Source organism: Typopeltis vanoorti, chromosome 8 (assembly GCF_054136105.1).
Source record: "Typopeltis vanoorti isolate ZY-2024b chromosome 8, IOZ_Tvanoo_1.0, whole genome shotgun sequence".
Classification (NCBI taxonomy): domain Eukaryota; kingdom Metazoa; phylum Arthropoda; class Arachnida; order Uropygi; family Thelyphonidae; genus Typopeltis; species Typopeltis vanoorti.
Genome location: NC_143556.1, coordinates 82,563,037 through 82,584,716, shown reverse-complemented (window position 1 = coordinate 82,584,716; position 21,680 = coordinate 82,563,037). Strand labels below are relative to the sequence as shown.

Here is a 21,680-nt window from a genome sequence, read left to right as displayed (position 1 = left end):
TCTGTATGAGTAGAAAATGCTGGAAATAATTATGGCTCTAAATTAATTAGACTTGAGTTAGCAATTTTAATTTCCTTTTATTATTTTAAACGTATGTCTAGAGGTGTACAAGTTACTACTATTTCGATAAATATAATTAGATTTTTTGAAATGAATGAAGTCACAATTTTAATCGTAAAATGTAACTAAAGATGATTAATTTCCACTTTAAGTTGAATAGTAAAGAGTCATTTCAGCTTAATAAAACTGTGTTTATATGTTTATATTTTAAGATGTGGCTTGATTAATTTTTATATAATAGTTATGCGATGCTTCAAATTTCCCCTAAGTTAGTTCAATCTTCTATTTTCATTTGCTAGAGAGAGAGAGAGAGAGAGAGAGAGAGAGAGAGAGAGAGAGAGAGAAAGAGAGCACAATGTGCCGTGAAATTTTCGCTCTTAGAAATTCATCCGAATATGAATTTTATAGCCAATAAGACGCAGAGATTGCTGCTTGAATGGTAGACGCGAATATTTGAGAAGTTTGCAAATTCTCAAGTGAATGTCTAGGCGCATGCTTCGCTTCCCAGTGGAATATTAATTACCAGACAGAAATTCAATCGATTCGCTTTTAGAATCTGATTTTGGAAATTTCCCTAGGTGCATTGCGATGTCAGACAGCTGAAACATTCGTTTTTAAATTTTACAACTGAAGAAATTATTAGACATCAACTATTAATATATGTGGAGAGAGAGAGAGAGAGAGAGAGAGAGAGAGATTTAGTGCTAATGAAGTATGCTGTTAGGGAAAATGGCCATATTCAATAGCTCAGAGATCAATCTCAGGGAGCTTGAACAGGTGGATGTTACTTTGTTGGTCTGATGGTCCATGATTGGCCTTTCTTCAAAAATGCCCATAGTAGTGTTTAAACCAAGATTTCTTTTATGGCCAGGTGGACAGCATCTCCGATTTCCAGCCTACGGTCTGGATGCGAATGATATGGCATAGATGTTTCTGAATATCCTTTGAGAGATATAATTGCCGTCACTCTTTGAGACTATCATTCTGATTACTGCATGGGCTGACGTTCTATGAAAAAAAGTCCATGCATAATCTTTAGAGCAGGGCTTTTTTTCCGAACGACCTAACCCAAATGCGCAATAGGTTTCAAACCTTTCTAGGGTGGGATTGTCTTATGAAAAAAATAGGCCTTTGAGAAATCGGTCACCAGTAGAATTTGATTTGACTTGATGGATTAGGAGATATTTTGCTAAAGAAATAGAAATATTTCTGATGAAAAATATTATAAAATGGTGGAATTATATCACGAACAAAAGTAGCCATATATATTATGCCAGGTAAAAAAAAAAGCCAGATTAAATGCTAGATGGCACTTCAGTTATTAGTGTAAATCTTTTCCATTATGTAAGTAAGCTGTATACTGAAAAGAGAATCGCATACCTTTTTTGAGAGGCAATTTCCTGTAATGTATAATATATATTATATATTGTATGGTAGACTTGAGTCTTTACCATCAAAAATTACCGAAATTGAGGTACTCTTCAGGGTATAGAAGAATGCAAATTAGCAGATTACTATTATACACAAATAAAAATAAATGACGTTTGAAAAATAATAACTATTTCATACTACAATATTAAATATTATAGATAATTTTATTTAATTACCCATACTTTTATATTTAATTATTGAAATCACTAATGCCAAAATATGTATGACCACTGTGGACAATAACGAGTATTAATAATATACATTAGTCAAAATTAATTTATTTAAAAATATAAATTATTACTATTATCATCAAGTACACTTGGCATTTTCAAGAATTTGTATCAGACAATTTGTACTAGTTGTGGGAAATAAACCTTGAAATTCTCTATTTCAAATAAATAAAGCTACCAGGCAGTTATAATCGAGGCGATATTCACTGCATTCATTAGGTTTGCTACTGAAGTACGTACCTAATCATTTAAAGGGTCATATAAATCCATTCATGACTACAGTTAGGAACACTTGGACCGTGTAATGGAAACAGTTCCGTAAGTATTAAGTAGTTCTAATTTCAACCATCGTGTTTCTAGAATTCTCTGCTAATGGTTCTACCATCACTTAAGTTATTATTCGAATATAAAATTAGCGACTGCTTATGAAATGGTTCGGCGGTGCAGAAAGAGGTTTTCGAAATGATATCAGCCACATTTTCTGTTCCTATTCTGTGCTTTTTAAAATAAAACAGAACACCTTTGCCCCCCCACCATTAACAAAGATACTAGCGATCAACTAAAATGAGTGCAAGAAATACCCGACCGTTATCATTTAATTAGAATAACCACTAGAGTAGAGCTTAATCTATTGTAATATCAATGAACTTTGAGAATTAGGAAGCATAATACTAGAAATAAAACTGGTCAGCCAAAAACTACAAAGGAAACACATATATTTTCAACATCACTAAAAGCAAGGCTACTGTACCGGAATTATGTTATATATATATACATATTATTCTAACTTTTTCATTTGAGTAACTGAAGTTAATGATTTTACGTAAATAAATGCTACGTCAGTTGCTCACATATGTGACTGCTTAAAATGTTATTAAACCATTACATCACGCGCACAAGCACATCTCCATTCTGTGTTACGTTTTTGTGGTTATTATTATTGTTGATTCATAATAGACAAGCGTTTTTTTTTTAACTGAAATATTGGTGTTTATATATTTATTAAGTTCATTATTTAGATTTCATAAATTCAGTATTCAGATATGTATGTTAATGTTAATTACTCATTAAAAATTAAATCACTTAAAAGACTCTTCAATTGATTTGCCATATTATCACCAAATGAAGACAATGTAAATATTACTATTTATTTCTAGGTTTGTTCCTTTGAATTGACAACTATTATCTTTTGTGCAGGTCCACCTACTATTATTTTAACTGATATAGAAATCAGAAGCTTTGGTCCAATATCCGAAACAGATATGGTAAGTTCACTTGATTTGATTTCATTAAACAGCACAGTACAATAGCATTTATACAGCCGCGGATAAAGTGTTTACGTGATGAGATTGAGTTATTAAACCACCCAAGTGGGCATTTCACTAAAATCAGTCCCGGTTGAATCAGTTAGGTTAATTAGTGAAAAAAAATTCCCATTACTTAAAGTAATGGGAATTTTTTTTTCAAAATTTAACAAATCATTCGATTACAGTACTGGTATCTGGACAAAGCTGAAACCTTCTGATTCCAAATTCCGGCTCATTTTCATCCCTTAGGGATCTTAACAAATGTATATCTGACTCCTAAATGAATTGACAAACGTTCCAAAATTTTTCCGTAGATATTCTCGAAGAAAACAAATCCAAGGTTATTATTTATTTTTGAATAGATGGTTAAATAAAATAATATTAATCATACAGAATTCTCTTCTCCTCTTCCTTCTACACACGTCATGGTGCTTATATTTAAGTATGAGTGTTCGTGTTTCAGTATTTAGTGCTTTTTTTTAAAGAAGTTACAAAATTATATTTCAAAATTATATTTCAGTATTAAGAAATTACAAAATCTAATAGAATGAAAATGAGCCGGAAAATCGCAAGAATATACGTCATACCGAAACTGATCCTCTTTCAAGTCATCCTCTTCCCCATCATTCAGCCTGCTATGGCATCAGAAGTAATACGTTATCGATTAGACCCTAGCCTTGAAAACCTTCGATGGCAAACACCTTAAGGATGGGTATCAACTAATACCTGCTTATAAAATCAAACGCCCCGACAGAATCTACGTATCTCAGTTGGTTTAGACGAAGGTCGGAAAGACTTGGGTCAAATTCCCGTCCATGACGCGAAGAACCTTTATCTGGTCTCTTTCGACTAAAGGTGAGTTAGCTGGTAGAGGATTTTCCACGTGGAAACTCGAGGTTTTCGTTCGTCAGAACAAGCAAACCGGACACCTGAACACAGACGGATTACAGTCATAAATACTTGCCCTTGAGGAGGGGGGGAGGAATGCACAGAAATTGATGAAATTCTCTTCAAACATCTCGTTTAAAATCTTTGCTGTAGTGCTCAGATTCTAAAGCAAAGATTTTAAACGAACAGTTTGAAGAGAATTTCATCAAACGTTTGGAGTATTGCATATTGAACTTTATGGTAATTTTAATGTTCTGCCATAACGAATAATACACAAACCCGTCCAGATCAAATGTAGGCGTAAGCAGTTATCATTACATGTACTAAGACCAGACCAGAGGATGTAATCCATACCAGGAGAAGTTACTCACAAACAGTACATTGAAACCTCTAACTTCATCCTGAGGACAAAACACCCACGTCCACTCTTCACACACACACACACACACACACACACACACACACACACACACACACACACACACACACACACACACACACACACACACACACACACACACACACACACACACACACACACACACACACACACACACACACACACATCAAATCAACAAATCATTCCATTCATATTGTCTATTACCAAATACGTGCACAAGAGTGAAGAGAACACAGGGTGAATCATCCTTAGCGTAGAACCGATTTCATTGCAGCCTGATCCAGGTTTTGTCTGTCTTGACCGATGCCAATTATCATTATTGTTATTGTCAAAAGAGACGTGGACTGCAATCCTTCCGCAAAAAATGATAATGAAGCTATCTTTGTGTCATGGGAACACGTCTGGGAAATTGCGTGTGGTGACTTGTATTTCTAAGATCTTCTAAGGTCTGATTGAGAAAATAGTTAAGCATTTTCAAGAAAGAACAGTTAGTTTCATTATGTCAATCAGCGCCATGCGTGAAATTCTATTTCTTAAGCACGTTATCAACGTGCTCTTGGAATTGCTTTAATTGCTGCTCAACAAAACGTCATCGCACAATTATTTTCCTATGAAACACTAATTTTCCTGTATTTTGTTTGGAATACAAGACTGAAATTATATTCATGAGTACTAATAATTTGCTTTTTTGGTCATAAAATTGCATCTGGCGTAATCGTTTCGATTGTCTTGAATTAAAGAGACTGATATTATGGCGAGTGTGTGTGTGTAAAACATTCCGGTAGGACGCTGTATATATTGTACACACCACAAAAGGTTCTCAATACTGTCACGTCTTTTCGTTTTTTAAGATACTAATATGAACGAAATGGAATTAGTTGTTATAAGGTTATTTGCTAGCTTTTGACAACAGTTCTACGTGTTATACAACGTGAAATTTGAATAGTTAAGTTTCTATGGGTAAATCTTTAGGGAATCTTTTTAGTTTTCTGAGATCTACGACTATCACTACTACTTTCGCTTAAAAAATAAAGAAGAAAATCTCCCTCTCTGTATCTCGGAATAAATTATAATTAGGCAATTTTCATTTGAATAATATTTTTCAATGACTGAAAAATGACTTGACTCATTAGGTATTGCTAATATTTTTTTAATTTTTTTATAACAAAACTTGAAAAATTTCTCTTCGTAACATCAAGGAAACCTAATAAAAAAGGAAAAGAAGCATAAGGATATTTGTTGCAGTGAGGTCATAACCGTGATTTAAAAGAATATTAGGCAGCACATATACGTTCACCAAGTGTCTACTTTAGAATGCATTATTTAGTGAGTAACCTCATAAAACATGCAACAAAACAAAAACACAAACGAAAACGAAAATTCTTCTGTCTGCAACTGCTTATAGTTCCAAAAATAGAAACCTTAGCCATTCATTTTACAGGTTTCGCTAGGGACCAAGATGAATAGCTGATTACTTGAGTTGGCATTCCCAATAGCACGATGTAACTTCAGTGCTGCTCCTGTTTCTATGGGATGTTATTACGATGGCAGTACAAATCTCTGACTCTCATGGAGATTTAAAGTAGAGCACGTTTGGTTGTCAGCTTTATTACACTTTATCAAGCATATTTTCGTCCTCTAAAGTTAAGGAAACGAAATAAAAAGGAATAAAATGAAAAGACAAAATTCCCAGCTCAGAATACTTAAGAGAATTCATTCCCTTCTACGATGTGATGAATAAAGCAAGACGATCTGTCTTACTAGGTCTTCAAAAGAGCAGTTCTCAGTAATGGGAGATCTTATTCACTGATACTGTATATCCAACTGGTTTGAAATAACGAGATGGATAGGAGTTTACATTAGTAGTCGGAAGAATAGCATATCATCATATATACAAGTGAATATGTTGTAATAAGTTACAATCACACTAACACACTCCATACTCACGTCTTGTGCGAGTATGATTGTAAGCAGAAAGAAAGAAATAATTTGTTGATATTTTTGTTGAACAGCTAAAATTTCAAGCCATTTGGAGAAGAAGGTCTGCAGATGGTGTGTAATAGGAGGAAGGAAACTTAATTCAATACATTTAATAACATGCTTTTATGTTATGGGAAAACTGGAGAAGAATAGTAGCCAGTTCGGTGAAGCAGGAGGCAATGAAAATACCTTTCGCTTGTCATCTGATTTTTTTTTTCGCTTTATGCAGAAACCGGATAATTGCAGTCTACCAGAGGCATTCATACATTAACTGGTTACAATAGACTCAAGTACGTTTTATGCAGCTTTTTTCTTGAACCATCCCAAAGTAAGTACTGTAAGCTGGAGAAAAGAAAAATTATCATTCATGAAGATCTTGGTATTATCAAATGTAAAGAGAAGGTAAAGTGCAATATTTCTATCTTAGCATCCTAATATGAGAGCATGATGGAATTACTTGTGCTTTTTCAGAAAAAAGCAAGTATATGTTCTTTTCATTTTCGAATCTGAATTTATTCACGATTTTTTTAATATAGCCAAATGTCGAATTTTTAACTTGGAGTCTTTTGGCTTGATACACGCGCTGGGGAAAAGTAAGTTTTGGAAAGTGGTTTTAAGGGGAATTTGAGTGCTCATATGGAGCCTAATGGATGCTGATCCACATTGCATCAATTCTTCAACTATTCGATCGAATAGGGCGTTTGGATCAGGAAGAGTACAGAAACACTCATCATGCCATAGAAAGAAGGATAGAACTCCCGGAGGTCTTCGTGCTTTGTACTGGTGTTGTGATAAAGGGGAGACGAGTGTGTTTTGAGTTAAAGATAGAAAAGGAAACTAGGACAATTTCTGATATGAGACACTAAGATCAATGCTGACCACTACCGTATATATGGAAAGGAAACAAGTTAAGAAAATGCGAGACTATTGGAAGGATTGATTGTGAGAAAATGGCTCTTCATTTTATCCTTACGAATTTTAGTTCTACGCTGCTCATCTTCTCCGAGGATACCCTGGTTTTTGCATTGCGCTTCCCTATTCCATGAAAATCACTTAATTCTTTTCTTTAACTGGCACTGCCTGCACTGCTCACATAAAGTACAAAAACGTATCTTATCCAGTATCTTAAACATTGATTCGTCAATGGAGTGAGGTCAACACAGTAACATTTAGCACTACAAATAGGCTTATATTCTTTCTAGAAAAGCCATATCCAATTTAATTCCTAGCTCACCAGACAAGACACACACACACACACACACACACACACACACACACACACACACACACACACACACACACACACACACACACACACACACACACACACACACACACACACACACACACACACACACACACACACACACACACACACACACACACACACACACACTCTCTCTCTCTCTCTCTCTCTCTCTCTCTCTCTCTCTATTTTGGACATTCCACGTACACATCATCACATCCATAACTTTCTCAGTCTACAAAAACGGCTTACTTTTCCACTCACAACGTAATTTTTCGCTTTCCACGTTTAGAATATACATGTGTTAACAATTTGGACACCGTACTTGATATTCAAATTTCATATCCTACCACATGCAAATATTCAGGGAGTGTCTGAGTAAGTGGGACGTGCTGCATGTTTTATACTGTACTCGATGTGAAGATGCCACGTTCAGCTGAACTGACAGACTTCCAACGTTGGATGGTAGTTGGGTGTCACATCAGTGGTCTTTCTGTCCGTGACATTGCTACCCGTCTCAGTATACCGAAATCCGCCGCTGCTTATGTCATTCGTACTTGGAAAGTTGATGGTGTTACCACAGCAGGAAAACACCCTGGGAGGCCACCGACACTCACTGACAGAGATCGCTGAGCTCTGTCTCGGAATCTTTCGGCATCCCGAATATCATCAGGGACGGACCTCGCAGTCAACCTGGAAAATGCTGCAGGGACATTTGTCATCGCTAAAACTGTCCGCAGAGAGTTGCATACCTTAGGTTACCACGGCAGAGCTACTGCGAACAAACCACACATCGACTCTCCCTCAACGACAAAGAACATTTGAACTGGTGTCTTTCACACCGTTCATCGACCGTAGATGAACAGAAAAGAGTTCTGTGGAGTCACGCTTCCAAGCGTTACACTAGAATGGTCATGTTTGAATCTGGAGATTAACTGGGAACGATTCCGGAGGGACGCGTTCATTCCAACTATAAAGTCTGGTGGAGGCCCAGTAATGCTATGGTGTGTTTCATTTGGATGGGGATTAATCTATTGGTGCTATTGACCCAGACCATGGCGTCTGATTGTTACCTGGATATCCTAGACAACTTCATGCTTACGACGCTTTGGAAGGATTTCGGCAGTAACCCTTGCATGTTTCAGCACGACAGTGCCAGTTGCCATACTGCAGTGCGTGTCGTAGGCTTGGACTCAGACTCCAGACCTCAATCAGATCGAAATTATTAGGACAATTTTGAAGCCGAATTCGCTCCAGACCACAGCATCATCACCATCAGCAACGGGAGTAGTTTTGCGTGAGGAATAAAAGTATATTCCCATTGAGACGTATCAGAAATTGGTTGAAAGCATGTCCCCGAAGGGTAGTTGCTGTCATTCAGGACAAAGGTTGTCTACTTGATACTAGAAATGTAATTAAAATGCATTTCTTTTATCACAGCTAGGTTCCCAAATGCTTTTGTCAACATAGTGTACGTAAAATGTTTCAATTTAGTCTTTTGTTTCTCTATTTGAGCAACTAGAGGTTGTAGTAGCTTTAGGGAACACTATGTAATATATGCTGTTCGGAAAATATCGGCAGATGAAAGAAAAAGAAAAGAAGAAGAGAAGACACATATTCGATAGGATAGTTTGTAGTAGAATTGTATATAGATGGCGGGCAGCTGCTGGTCTCGATTTGCAGGTTTGACGAAAAATATAGGACTTATGAATGAAGCCTACATAATTCAATGCTCCCACAAGTATTTCCATTGCTGTTCTACTAAAGAAGCATAAATAGCATTTTGTGGTCAAGCAAAATATTGTGTAGTCTTATTGTACGGTATTGTTGTACGGTATTCAGGCACTAATGAGGACTGTATCGTCTGGATCAGTTACCTCACGGTCCCGGTTTCGTTCCAATTTCCATTTGATTAGAACAACAGTAATTTTTCCTTTTTTTTGTAAATGTAGTCTATATATTATAAATTGTGTGATAATATTGAGAGAATTAAGCATGTCAAGAAGAAAGAGATATGATAGAAATGGCCACAAATTTAATGGGCCATGGATTAACAGAAGTCATTGCAATTTTCAAATGAATAACAATATTCGATATCGATAGTATTTATTTTGTTGCTGATGTTATACAATTTTTGAATAATGCACAAAAAAATCATAAATAATATCAATTTTTCATCTCATGCTTACCCTAAAGAATGCAATTACAACGCGCAATGCAGTAATGTGTTTTCTATCCTTTGCTGCGATCACAGTCTAAAATATCCACAAATAAAGTATTTTAAGATGCGCATTATTAACATAGAAAATATCGATGCTTGAAACCTAATTAAGATTTGGTAAATTAAAATAATTTTGAAAACAGTATATTAAAAAAATTTAAAAGCTTGAAACTGTCATAATATTTCTAAAATCTAAATTCACACCTTTTTGAGGTAAATGATATACACCTGTGGTTGCCGGGATAAGAATAGCACCAATGTAGCTAATGCATGTCGTAAGAGACGACTAAAATTGATACCAAGGGAGAGTAATGGATGGCAATGCTGTAGCCAATGAAGTTCTGACTGAGGCTCATCTATTGCTGTTACCGTCTTGCCATGATCAGAGCTTTATAACTCAATAACACCTTATCCTTACACTGTCCTCTATAGAAAACGGGGAATATGAAAAGCATTCTTGCTTCGCCCCTTTAAGCCAGTCCTTATAAAGACTATATATTCGATACGATATTGCTCTACGATACGATATTGTTCTGTGTTGGAAGTGATATAGTTTTATACTGTATTATCCTTTTTCTTTATCCTTACACTGAGTTAATATTTTGGGATTGACGTTGAAACGAAATTGAATAATTTTAAAAAATTACTCCATTTCCTGTGTTTAACCTTATCATCAGACTATCGGCATTATTTCTATTACTAGCGCCATAGATTTGCATTTTAGCAAAACGTTGATGGCACTTTATAATAACTGATTAAAAAAAACGTTCCAAAAGTCACACATTGATGGTGACATTATTATTCCATGTTAGCAAAATATAGAAAAGTGCCTCAAAAGTTTTAAAAAAATAATAATAATAATATTGGTTAATAAACATACTAGAAAGTAAAATAATAGAGAATGCAAGAAAATATAATTAACATTACAACTTTTAAATTTTTTAAGTTCATATTTCTGCGTATTAACGAATTTTTAAAATCTCCAGGCAAGTAATTCTTTAGAATCCTGGCCACTCAAATGAAACATGTGTTTCGGTGTATATTTCAGAAAAGAGACAAAATGTAATCGCTTACTAGATTAAGGGTAAGTTTGCAAAAGGAGCAGAATTATGTGTTTAGAATGTGGAAATAATATTTTGACAACATGAGCTTGAAATGGAAACCATAAGTTCGAAATTTTGAAGAAAACAGCATTGTTTTTTTTTTTTTAATATAACTTTTCAGCAGTAATTTCTTAGAGTTTCATATAGTTCCATGACCAGTAAGAATACTAAATAGATATTTAATTTCTAGCTTGAGACATTTCCTGTCCCATCTTCTTTAAGGTAACTTACCAAATATTGGTAATGGCATGGCGGTTATTTATTTATTTATTTCTATCTGTATTCTATTGTTGGTTTGTCCATTGGATATGTCCTACAGTGGGATTTTTCCTCACCAAAAAACATTGAATTTTCAGAGAGGAAAAATTTCTTATTTCCCGCATGAAATCGGCTAACTCCCTTTTCGATGAATCAATTAAATATTAAATATTTGTTCCATCATAAGTAGAACTAAGAAAGCCTCGTAGATCAGTTGGTATGACAGAAACATCAGGTTTGAGTTCTGTATAGGATTTAAAGCGCCTTTATAAAGACTTCTATTGAAATGACTTAGCCAGCCTCATACGGAGAGGACTAGATTTTTCATTGTTAAAGCAAACCAGCCGAAGTACACTCGTAGTTAACCCACAAAATATGACGTCCATTCCTCCTAATAACATCAATAGTTTCTATCGTTAATTAGAGATTAACCTAAATAATCAAATTTAGGCATTTCCAACCGAAAGTTAGTCTTTGCTACCGACTACACCACAGACGCACTCTCAAGATATTTGATGAAGTTAAATATTAGCATTCATCTTGTTGAGAAGAAACTCCACATGTTACAATTCAAATTCTTTTGAATTCGTACGTCACTTCAATGATGATAACGATTTAAAAGGCAAATGCGCAGGACTGCATATATATTCGGCATGCCGTTCACTGAGAGAGAGAGAGAGAGAGAGAGAGAGAGAGAGAGAGAGAGAGAGAGAGAGAGAGAGAATCCCATCTGCTATATTCTCAAGCAAATGTTCACTTTTGTACTACCTTAGTAATATGTTAGAAATGAAAAACCCAAATAAACGAAAACCGTGTATTAAAGATTCTGTTGGAAGATAAATGACTGAAGATAAAAATTAAGTAGACAAGGAAACAAATGGCATGGAGATAATTGGAACAACGTATATAAACTCTCTCATGCACCGAAGTTATTTTTTTTATGGTTCTCAATGTATATTCTGCAAAAAGAATATTTCAAAAAATATTGTTGATAATATAAAATGGGTAACTGTTGTGCTAAAGTGTACGCCACTTCGATATGTACCCTCGGAGAGTGATTGGAAATTTCTCTAACAGTAAACAAAGTTTGAATGTATAATACCTCCGAACGATGCTCAAAACAACTGAAAGATTAAATTGGCAAAGAAAAGTAAAGAAATAAATTATATTAGCTGTATTCTTCACTACGGGTGATAAATTGCTCCAGTAACACCTAATCATATTATGCATCTTAATGCGAAGAAAAAAAAGTAAATTTATCTTGAGAATCAATTACGAAATGAAATCAAGAGTAGATTTCGAAAGGGGGAAATAAATCTATTTTTGTAAAGGACAGCCTCCCTCATTAAGAATTTCGATTCACTCAAACTCGGTATATCTGCCGATGCTCAGCCAAGTCGCTTATAACCATAATTTGTTCTATCTGAAGTAAAGTTAAATAATGTTTGAAACACATGAAAATTATTCCAAAAATCACATTTTATCGCCCTGTATAACCTCTAGCTTGTTTAAATTCAGTGTTATGTTAAATAAATAAATAAAAGTTAAGTTTGTTTTCTTGAAAGGGAACGTTCGCATGTGCAAGTCCTTATCAGCAGATAAAATGATTCACATCAACCTTCTTATCAGAAGTGTCAGATTTTTAACAGATTAACATATAACTACTTAACAGAAGTTCAGCATTAATCAGTTACAATATTGCAATTCTGAAGAATACACTCAAGTAGTTTCCAAAACACTACATGAAATTCTACCTCAGGCTGACATCATGAATTCTTATACTTCATCAGATTTTAAGACTGCGATCCTTACAAACACGTCATTCTGTCACGAGCCAAAGATAATCAGTCTCAATTGTATTGAGATCCGGTGACTGAGTCTGACGGCGGGAACTGAGAAAAAAAAATCCATTATGATAAAGTTCCTGTATCTACTCGTATCTTGTTCCTATATATACGACACCTGTTTTGGGACATGCTATAGGAAAGTCTTCTCTTCCCAAAATTTTCAAGGGCTCTTTATGTCCTCAGCATAATAAGTTAGGAATACAAGTTATAATGGAAGTTCTTTGTGCTGATTTTCTCTTTAAAACAGACATTCCATAAATAAAATAGGTGTTGTTTTCCTGTAATTTAACAACGAAAAAGAAATAATAGGGATAAAAAGTGTTTTGATTTCATAAAGTAAGCTCTCGCTCACTTTTTCTAGAAATGGAAGAAAAAGAAATTAAACTGTTTTTGAGCAGCAAATTGAAATTCAATTGTTAGAGAACAGAAGAAAATATTCGATTGTTAAAGAACAAAAATGATGAGATATCATTGTTATACTTAGGGCAAACTGAAAGTAATTGTTGTGTATTGTAATATGAATATGAATCATATAATAAAAACAATAAATCATCGCAGTGTAAAAGGTGGGGGGGGGAGATTCTTCTTTTACACTACGCGTCCTTGCCTATTAAAGTATCTTATTTCTATTTAATTATTTTTTATCTAAACGCATGATTTAATGTATTTAAATTTATATTTTGGTAATTAATAATACACTAATATTTGGTTTTCATTTTTAAGGTGTTAGTTCACTATATATAGTGAATTAACATATATAATACTCCTATAACATATATATAGGAGTATTAATATCTCGTACTAATATCAATAGAGTCTATATTTCCTCTTTATTTACAGACAACAAGACAACAATAGACTTGTCTTCAACAGACAAGTCTATTGAAGACAACTAATGTTGATTCTTCCTGTTATAAAATGCGGCAATCATTTCGAGAGAAAAAAATCAGAAAAATGCAGCAAAATGTCGTGTCGAAAACAAATAGCCAACGTTCACCAACAACTAACGTACCCGATATTCAAAATTAACTGCGGGTTCGAATTCAGCTGTTTTCATTGTTAGGCGTTAAATAAAAATAGAAACTTCATACTAACATTATTTTCTATTAATTGGTTTAATATTTAATATATATTTACCTCATTTTAATTTCTATATACTGTTTTATTTCACTTTGCAGATTTATTCAATGGATTGTTACTTTCGCCAAACGTGGTTGGATAAGCGACTTCGGTTTAGTAGTGAACGGCTAACGGTGCTTTCAATGGACTGGAAATTCTTACAAAAAGTGTGGACTCCCGATACTTATTTTCTGAATGGGAAAAGTTCGTACATTCACAAAGTTACCGTTCCAAATAAATTTCTTCGAGTTCGGAATAATGGAGAGTTAAAATATTCCATGAGGTAAATGCAGCTGTGAAACTAGACATTTATTATGAGTGTAATTGCCCTGTAGAGAATATGGTACGTTTGGGATTTTGCAGGAGGCACCAACATTCTAGCAGCTATTGTGCATACAAACTACGAAATTACACTAATTGCATATGGGTATTCTTCTCCCTCATTGTTAGAGTAATTAAACAAAAATAGAAAAGTACTATGTGAATAAATGTGGTTTATTTTATGTGAATCCGTATGATTTGTATATAATTAGAGTTTTATGTCCCATCCATCAAAACATTGTGTTATTTTATTCCTACGAATCCATTTACATCATTTACTTAACAAGAGCTCTATCATTTTTAATGCAGTTATTTCCTGAGAGTTTAAAAGTAACAAATGTGTTTCCTGTACTTTAACAACGAAAAAGAAATAATAGGCAAAACAAAATGCTGTACTTACACACAACTATCTCTCACTTAGTTGTTTTAAAAAAAGGAAGAAGAAATTCAACTGTTTTAGAGCAGCAAATCGAAATTCAATTGTTAGAGAACAGATGATAATATTCGATTGTTAAAGAACAAAAATGATGACATTTCATTGTTATACTTAGGACAAGCTGAAAGTAATTGTATATTGTAATATAAATATGAATCATATAACAAAAACAATAACTCATCGCTTTATGATATAATACTATTATATTCTCGAAAGAATGTGGGTGTATTTTGTTTAGACATAAATCGAAATGAGAAAACCTCGATATATTTTTGGAGGGTTTTTTTGTGCACTTGGTATTTACATTCAAGTACACATCACTTAATATTCATTTTATGTAAAATTAACTCCTAAACCATTTTCCTACCGTAATATTCTACTTTACGAAGCATTTAGTCCTGAATACCTCTTTGATATTTCACGAGGATAATATTACACAGAATTTCGAATAATATCAACAATTATAAGCTCTCTAATACTTTTTGAAAAGTGCGTTTTCTACTATTTCTCAACAGCCATAGTTATCACAGCGAAGAAAGTAACATACTCGTAGAGAAGCATTTCAAAATAACTACAACTTTCTTAAAATATGGCTGTTGAAAATCGAATAACAATTACTATATATTTTCCAACTTCGGTAATCCTCCATAGCTCAATGTGTATAGGCTGTGAACTTTCGTTCGAAAAAAAATCTAGCTTCGAGTCTCATCTGTGATGCGAAGAACATTTGAAGAGAATTATAAAACGAAATTGAATTAGCAATTAATGAATTATCGTTGTAAAAATTTCGTAATTTCAATTCACATCTAAAATTTCAAACCTAGAGCAATTTTAGATTTAATATGCAATTACAATGACGTAAAAGTATCTACCTTTTGCGTCAATTATATTAGTTGTATAATACAAGTTTATACAAACTTGCATAAAAAGTCATGTTTGAGAATTTTTTATTTATTTATTTCATTTGATTTTTTTTTAAAGAAAAGATCATATATGCCTTGAAACGTTTATCTCAACGAAAGCGAGACTCATGGTTAAAATGTCTATTATACTACAACTAATAATACATATCGTTATTATTTCGGAGTGATGTTATCACATTGTATTGATCTTTTAAATAACTAATCTTCACTTTATCCAAAATTAACTCCTAAACCATTTTCACGACGTTTGTTGATCGATTCTGCATGAATGGTTTCCACTCAGAGACGTAGATTATTAGCTTATTAGCGAACTAGTCTCATCTCATCTCGTCTTCCTTTCCCTCTTTTACCTTGCGGTGTAGAGGGTTTATTAATCATCGGGCCTCAAACCGTTCAGGGGATAAGGTGGTCAGCCACCCCGGTGTATCCAATGAAAACAAATTTATAATCATTATTGTAAAATATTAAGTTCATAAAATTTTTTAAAGATGTTTAATCAGTAATATTGTCTTCAATAATGCAACTTCTTCTATGAACACTTTGAAAAGGTACGAACGGTACACATGTAAATCCAAATACGTTCAAACCATTAATAAATTTACACTACTCCCCCCCCCCCCTCTCTCTCTCTCTCTCTCTCTTTCTCAAAGCTTCCGTTTACTCTTTTTATTACAATTTACTTCCTTTTATGTTTTTTTGACGCTAACAACAAATACGATGTCATAGAAGAAACAAAAAAAGATACAACTGCATCACAGATGCATTTCGTATTGAAGAGATTTAAACGGACGAGATGATTGTCCCTTATTTGAGCGTATATTGACCAAGAAACCAGTCCTTGAACTTCATGTGTCAGATTGAATTTGAAAATCGGCGACAAATGTTTCGGCATTCCATTGCCGCTGACGGAAAGTATTATCCACTTCAACTACAGCATCTAATCTACCGTGTTTGTTATTTCTGGAACAGAAAGCATGTTTGTTTCCCTCGTCGCACTCTGCCGCTACAACTCTAGACGAAATTAGCTTTCCACATGACACTTGTTCGTTTAAAGAACAAGCAAAGCACGTGCATAGTTATCTTACTTTATTTTTTCTTTATATGAACCCTTAAGTTTGTTTTGTTACTTTACTGTGCCAACATTTTCAATGTGTGGTGTGTTCCTTCTTAACACAATTACTCTGGAGGGAAATGCTAATCCCTTTAAACTAAAGTAGAGCGGAAAATTTTACTTTGGACGCTTTTGCCGTTTAAAACATGTGATGAATAACAAACTTACATCCGCCCTTGAAGCCCATATATATATATAAAGATTTCAAGAGATGTTCAGTCCTTTAAGACGAAGTTATACACTTAATTAAATTTCTATTCAAAATAAGATTATACGTACGCACTTATTATTCTGGATATGGTACATGCTACATTTTATAACAAATTTTAAATGTTTTACAAAATGTAGTAACAGAGCGTGACCCCATTCTCACCACTTTTGCATATATGTGGCAATAAAGCAGTAAAAATCGTGCACTTAACAAGAATGTGTTTCCATGGTGATGTACGTGCAACACATACAGTGTATTGGTTGATTGTTGCCACTCTCATCACGTTAATACTGTAACAATTTCAATACTACTGGCTCAGTTAAAATGCCTTGTTCGAGAAAGACAATCGCAAAGGCTACAGCAAAAAGTTTCTGTTATGCACTCGTATAAATGCTGTTAGTTAGACGAGTGCAGAAAAAGAGCTTATTACATAACAAACTACGTTATATTAACCGAAAACTAGCTATTACATTTCAGTTAGAAAATTTCTTCGGTTTGAAATCATTTGGATTTTAAATGCTTTTTTAAAGGATTATTACTAGTCAAAGCATATCATTTGTAGAATACATGCACCTCATCTGATAGATTTATGTATACAGCAAGCTTACAATTATGTACTTAAGACATACGATATATTGGTTTCTTTACTGCGACGAAAATGGAACGCTCTGAAAGCAACATTTAAATTGCATAAGCACTTAGAATTGTGATTAAGGGGATCGTGAAACGGAAGCAACTACGATAATCTCTACACGTTTTAAAATGGTTTCTGCTTATTGCTGCTATTTCTATTTACGGTGTTATTCATAGCTAGGTAACGAGATGAACTGGCAGAATGCCAGACACTGACAAAAAAGTAATCGTGTGTTCAGCCTTTATTTCCCCCCCCCCCATCTTGTTTTCCATTTTTTACGCTTTGGGAAAACATTTATGACTAAGAATTTAGTAGCATTGTTTCATAATCGTTTGCTAGTGTAAATTAACTTAATTGTTGTCTTTAGAATTACAGGCGAAAATGTTGTTGCAAACCGAGATTACCTGTTAGTTGCAAAGAATTCACAAAATGTAAAAAAAAAAAAAAAATAATAAATAAAAATTCTTTTCATTGTTTGTTATCTCAGAGAGACGTTTTCTGAAAATAAAATACTTCCGTTTTTCTGTTCTGTAAATAGTTCCTGTTTTTATTACATGCATAAAATGAACTACTGTAGTTAGAAAGAAGCCTGCATACCTTAGGGTAACACAGTTGAATACATTTGTTTCGGAAGCTGTTTTATTTCTTCGACGTAAAGGTCGGATCCTATTTTCGTTGTTTTTACTTTCTTTCTTCCACAGGTACAATTCTATTTGGATGTGATAATATCGTTTACATTTTATTCACATCAACACCTACAAACCAATTTATGGAAATCTCTAAGGGAATATAAACTGTCGAGCAAAGAAAGGAATATTAGAAAGAGTTGTATATATATGTATAAATAGAAGCAGCAAATAGATAAAATGATATTTATTACAGTTGTCCTATTATCAAGATAATGATCTGACATATAAATACAATATTATTAGAGTAAATTAAAATCTCAGAATGTGTACAAAATAAAAATGCATGTTATCTAATGTGCATTTTGCTATTATGGTTAGAATACGGAAGTGACGTTCTTGTATTCTAAAAAAATCCTGTTTATTTTTTAGAGTTACAATCCAGGCCAGTTGTCCAATGCACCTTCGAAAATATCCATTGGATGTTCAGGCTTGCCCGTTGGAAATAGGAAGCTGTAAGTTGAATACAAACAATTCATTATATACTTTATATGCTTTAATATTTGAATTGTTGCCAGTACATACGAAGAAAAAAAAACGATTAATTCAATTTTATTTAGTAAGTGATTAAGGCGTTCTACATCCAGTTTCAACTAAGAACAAAATAATCACTAGAAATCAATAGAAACTTCAGTCTGATCAAAATCTATTTCCGTTCAACCTGTAATTTAATTTTTGATCGCCTTATTTCATAATGATATAAATATTATTAATGCGCTACACTAGCCTAACCGTGACATTTGCCCTAGGATAAAATTAGAATGACCTGGATTCGAATCCCGTCGAATGACTGATTTTCCCATTTCAGTCGTATCCGACCGTAGGTAATTTTGTAGGCATTGCCCACAAAGTATTCCTGGTGAAATTTTTACAGGATAGTTCACCATTGCTTTCCCCAACCCACCAATTTTATATGGGATCAGGACCAGTATATGGCTGGGACGTATTCATGACTGTAGTCCATGTGCGTTCAGGGGGGGGGGGCCGGTTTGCCTGAGGAATAACTCCAGATAAACTGGGGAGAAAAACCCTGCTGTCCAAGCCCGAGATCGGCTGACTTGGCTATGGCTGAGGAAGATCCTTCAGCTCCTCACGTCGTCGACGGGAATCGAACCTATAACACTTCTTCCCCAGGCATATGGTTGCGAAGAGCAAAGCCACTAGGCTAACCGGGCGGAACGAATTCCGTCCATGACAGAAATTAATACTTTGTCTTTTCCAATGAAGGTAAGTTTACTGATCTCATGTGCCAGATATGTAAAGATTCCTTCCCCGAAATTTCAGATTTTTATGCTGCAAAATAGGCAAACCAGCTGGACAATACACACAAATAACATAACTAATACGCTAACCAGTAGGCCAGCCAGGCCGGCCTAGTTGGCCGAGTGGTTAGCGTATCCGCTCTCCAGACAAAAGGCTGCGGGTTCGAGTCCCGCAGTGAGCATGAATGTTTGCGAATGTCTGTGAAAACACTAGTGGTGGTGGGCAGTATATGGCGTTGGTGTGCATAGTAGTTGCGGATCCCTGTAGCTGGCGGATTGAGTGTGGAGACTGAGAGTTTTAGAGTGGGTGCCCTCCCTAGATGAGTCTTTGGACTCCTTGGAGGTGTCGTGTAATAATAATAATACAACGAGTTAAAAGACTGAAATACTTCAAACACAATTCTAACCTTACTATGCGACCGTTTCATAATAAGTCATAATACTCACCATATATTTTCTTGATTCCTCTCTCTTTGTCTCTCTCTCTCTCTCTCTCTTTCATGGCCAACACGATGTCAATGGTTCCACAAATCTCCTGAAAGTGTGGTTCTAAGAACATAGATAGAGAGAAGTTGAAAAGGAGTTCGTTATTTAACCAATTCACAATGGTGAGAGGAGAACTTACATCCTTTCAAGATCTACAAATGATAGAGAATAGTGACAGGGCAAATTATAGCCTCTTATTATCAATTTACTCTTTGGAAAGGCATGGATTTGAATCTCGTCTCGAGTGCGAAGAGCGTTTCATCTAAAGGTGAGTTAATCGGTCGAGCGGAAGGTTTCAAGTTGCATAGCAGGAAACCTGATCATAGAATACACGCTGATCAATTTGGCTGTTAAAGACCTAAAAATTTTATTCGCACTCATCCCGGAAGATAATAATTAATTAGATTATTTTTCTGTTTTATTGCGATAGTTAAAGAATAGTTTAACTGTTTCAAGTGTTTCGTTTTTGTGTTGTTATTATTTTAAAATTATTACTGTTCGCATCTATTGTAATATAATTTTCTCCCTCTCTCGCGCGTCGTGGGAAGGTTTGTAAGGTTTTTCCTTCGGAATTCCTCTTTCCCGGAAACTGTCTTAGAAAAGAAGTAAAGTAACAGAACAATCCTATGTTTCCTGCCTTTCGTTATTAACACATTTGTTATAGCAATATAAATTTGTCTTCATTTATAAAATGCATTTTCATTATATGCGTTGTTTTATGATCCAGTATTATATAATAATATTATACTAACGAATGTTTCTACTCCATAGAGTGTTTTACTTTTGTAAACCTTTACATCATTGTGAAAGTCCATCTGTACTAAGTAACATATTTGCCTTGAAAAACTGCCTTCTACACATTCACACTAATCGAATACTAAGTGTCAGATAAATTAAAGAAGGGCATCATCCAGTCTACTACGAAAATTTTCGATGTCACCACTTATGAAAGCACACTTTTAGTCTTACCAATATCAGCGTATTAGTAAACAGTGTTTCCCACTAATGATATCATTATCATCAATAGCATATAATCATCCTGTAATTAATATGAACCAGATGTATAATAATGAATTGTAATTTACCATTTAACTTATATTTAGTTGCATATCCAACAAGGGAGGTGGAGTACAAATGGAATGGCGAAGAACCAGTTGTGATATCACAAGATGTTATTCTATCCCAGTACGATTTTCTAAATATAACAACGCTGAATAGAACCAGGCTGGATTCTACCGGAGGTAAACGTTTTTTATTCCGTTTTCAAAGAGTTTATTTCATAGATAATTTTTTTCTAGCTATTATGTCTATGTTTTCCTGATCCATTTAATTAGTTAATATAAATGAAAGATTAATTTTCCAGCTTCCAAAACGAAACTCGAGACAGCAGGGAGTAAGGCAATGGCTGAAAGGATCCATTGTTATTTTAATTCTTTTATATAAATATTATTTATCAGTAAATAATAATAATAATAAGGTGAGAATATATTTCGAGATATTCTTTATAAGGTTGTTCTTGA

The 21,680-nt window shown here is 34.2% G+C and overlaps 1 protein-coding gene across 1 annotated transcript in view; it reads left to right on the top strand.

The window, feature by feature from the left end:
- Nucleotides 1–21,680, top strand: part of LOC150104169 (gamma-aminobutyric acid receptor subunit alpha-6-like) — a 176,806-nt gene that overhangs the window by 105,751 nt on the left and 49,375 nt on the right. The window contains exons 3-6 of the mRNA XM_090396789.1: nucleotides 2,919–2,986; nucleotides 14,150–14,373; nucleotides 18,785–18,867; nucleotides 21,264–21,401. Coding sequence (XP_090252915.1) covers nucleotides 2,919–2,986; nucleotides 14,150–14,373; nucleotides 18,785–18,867; nucleotides 21,264–21,401 — 513 coding nt within the window. The remainder of the gene's footprint in view (nucleotides 1–2,918; nucleotides 2,987–14,149; nucleotides 14,374–18,784; nucleotides 18,868–21,263; nucleotides 21,402–21,680) is intronic.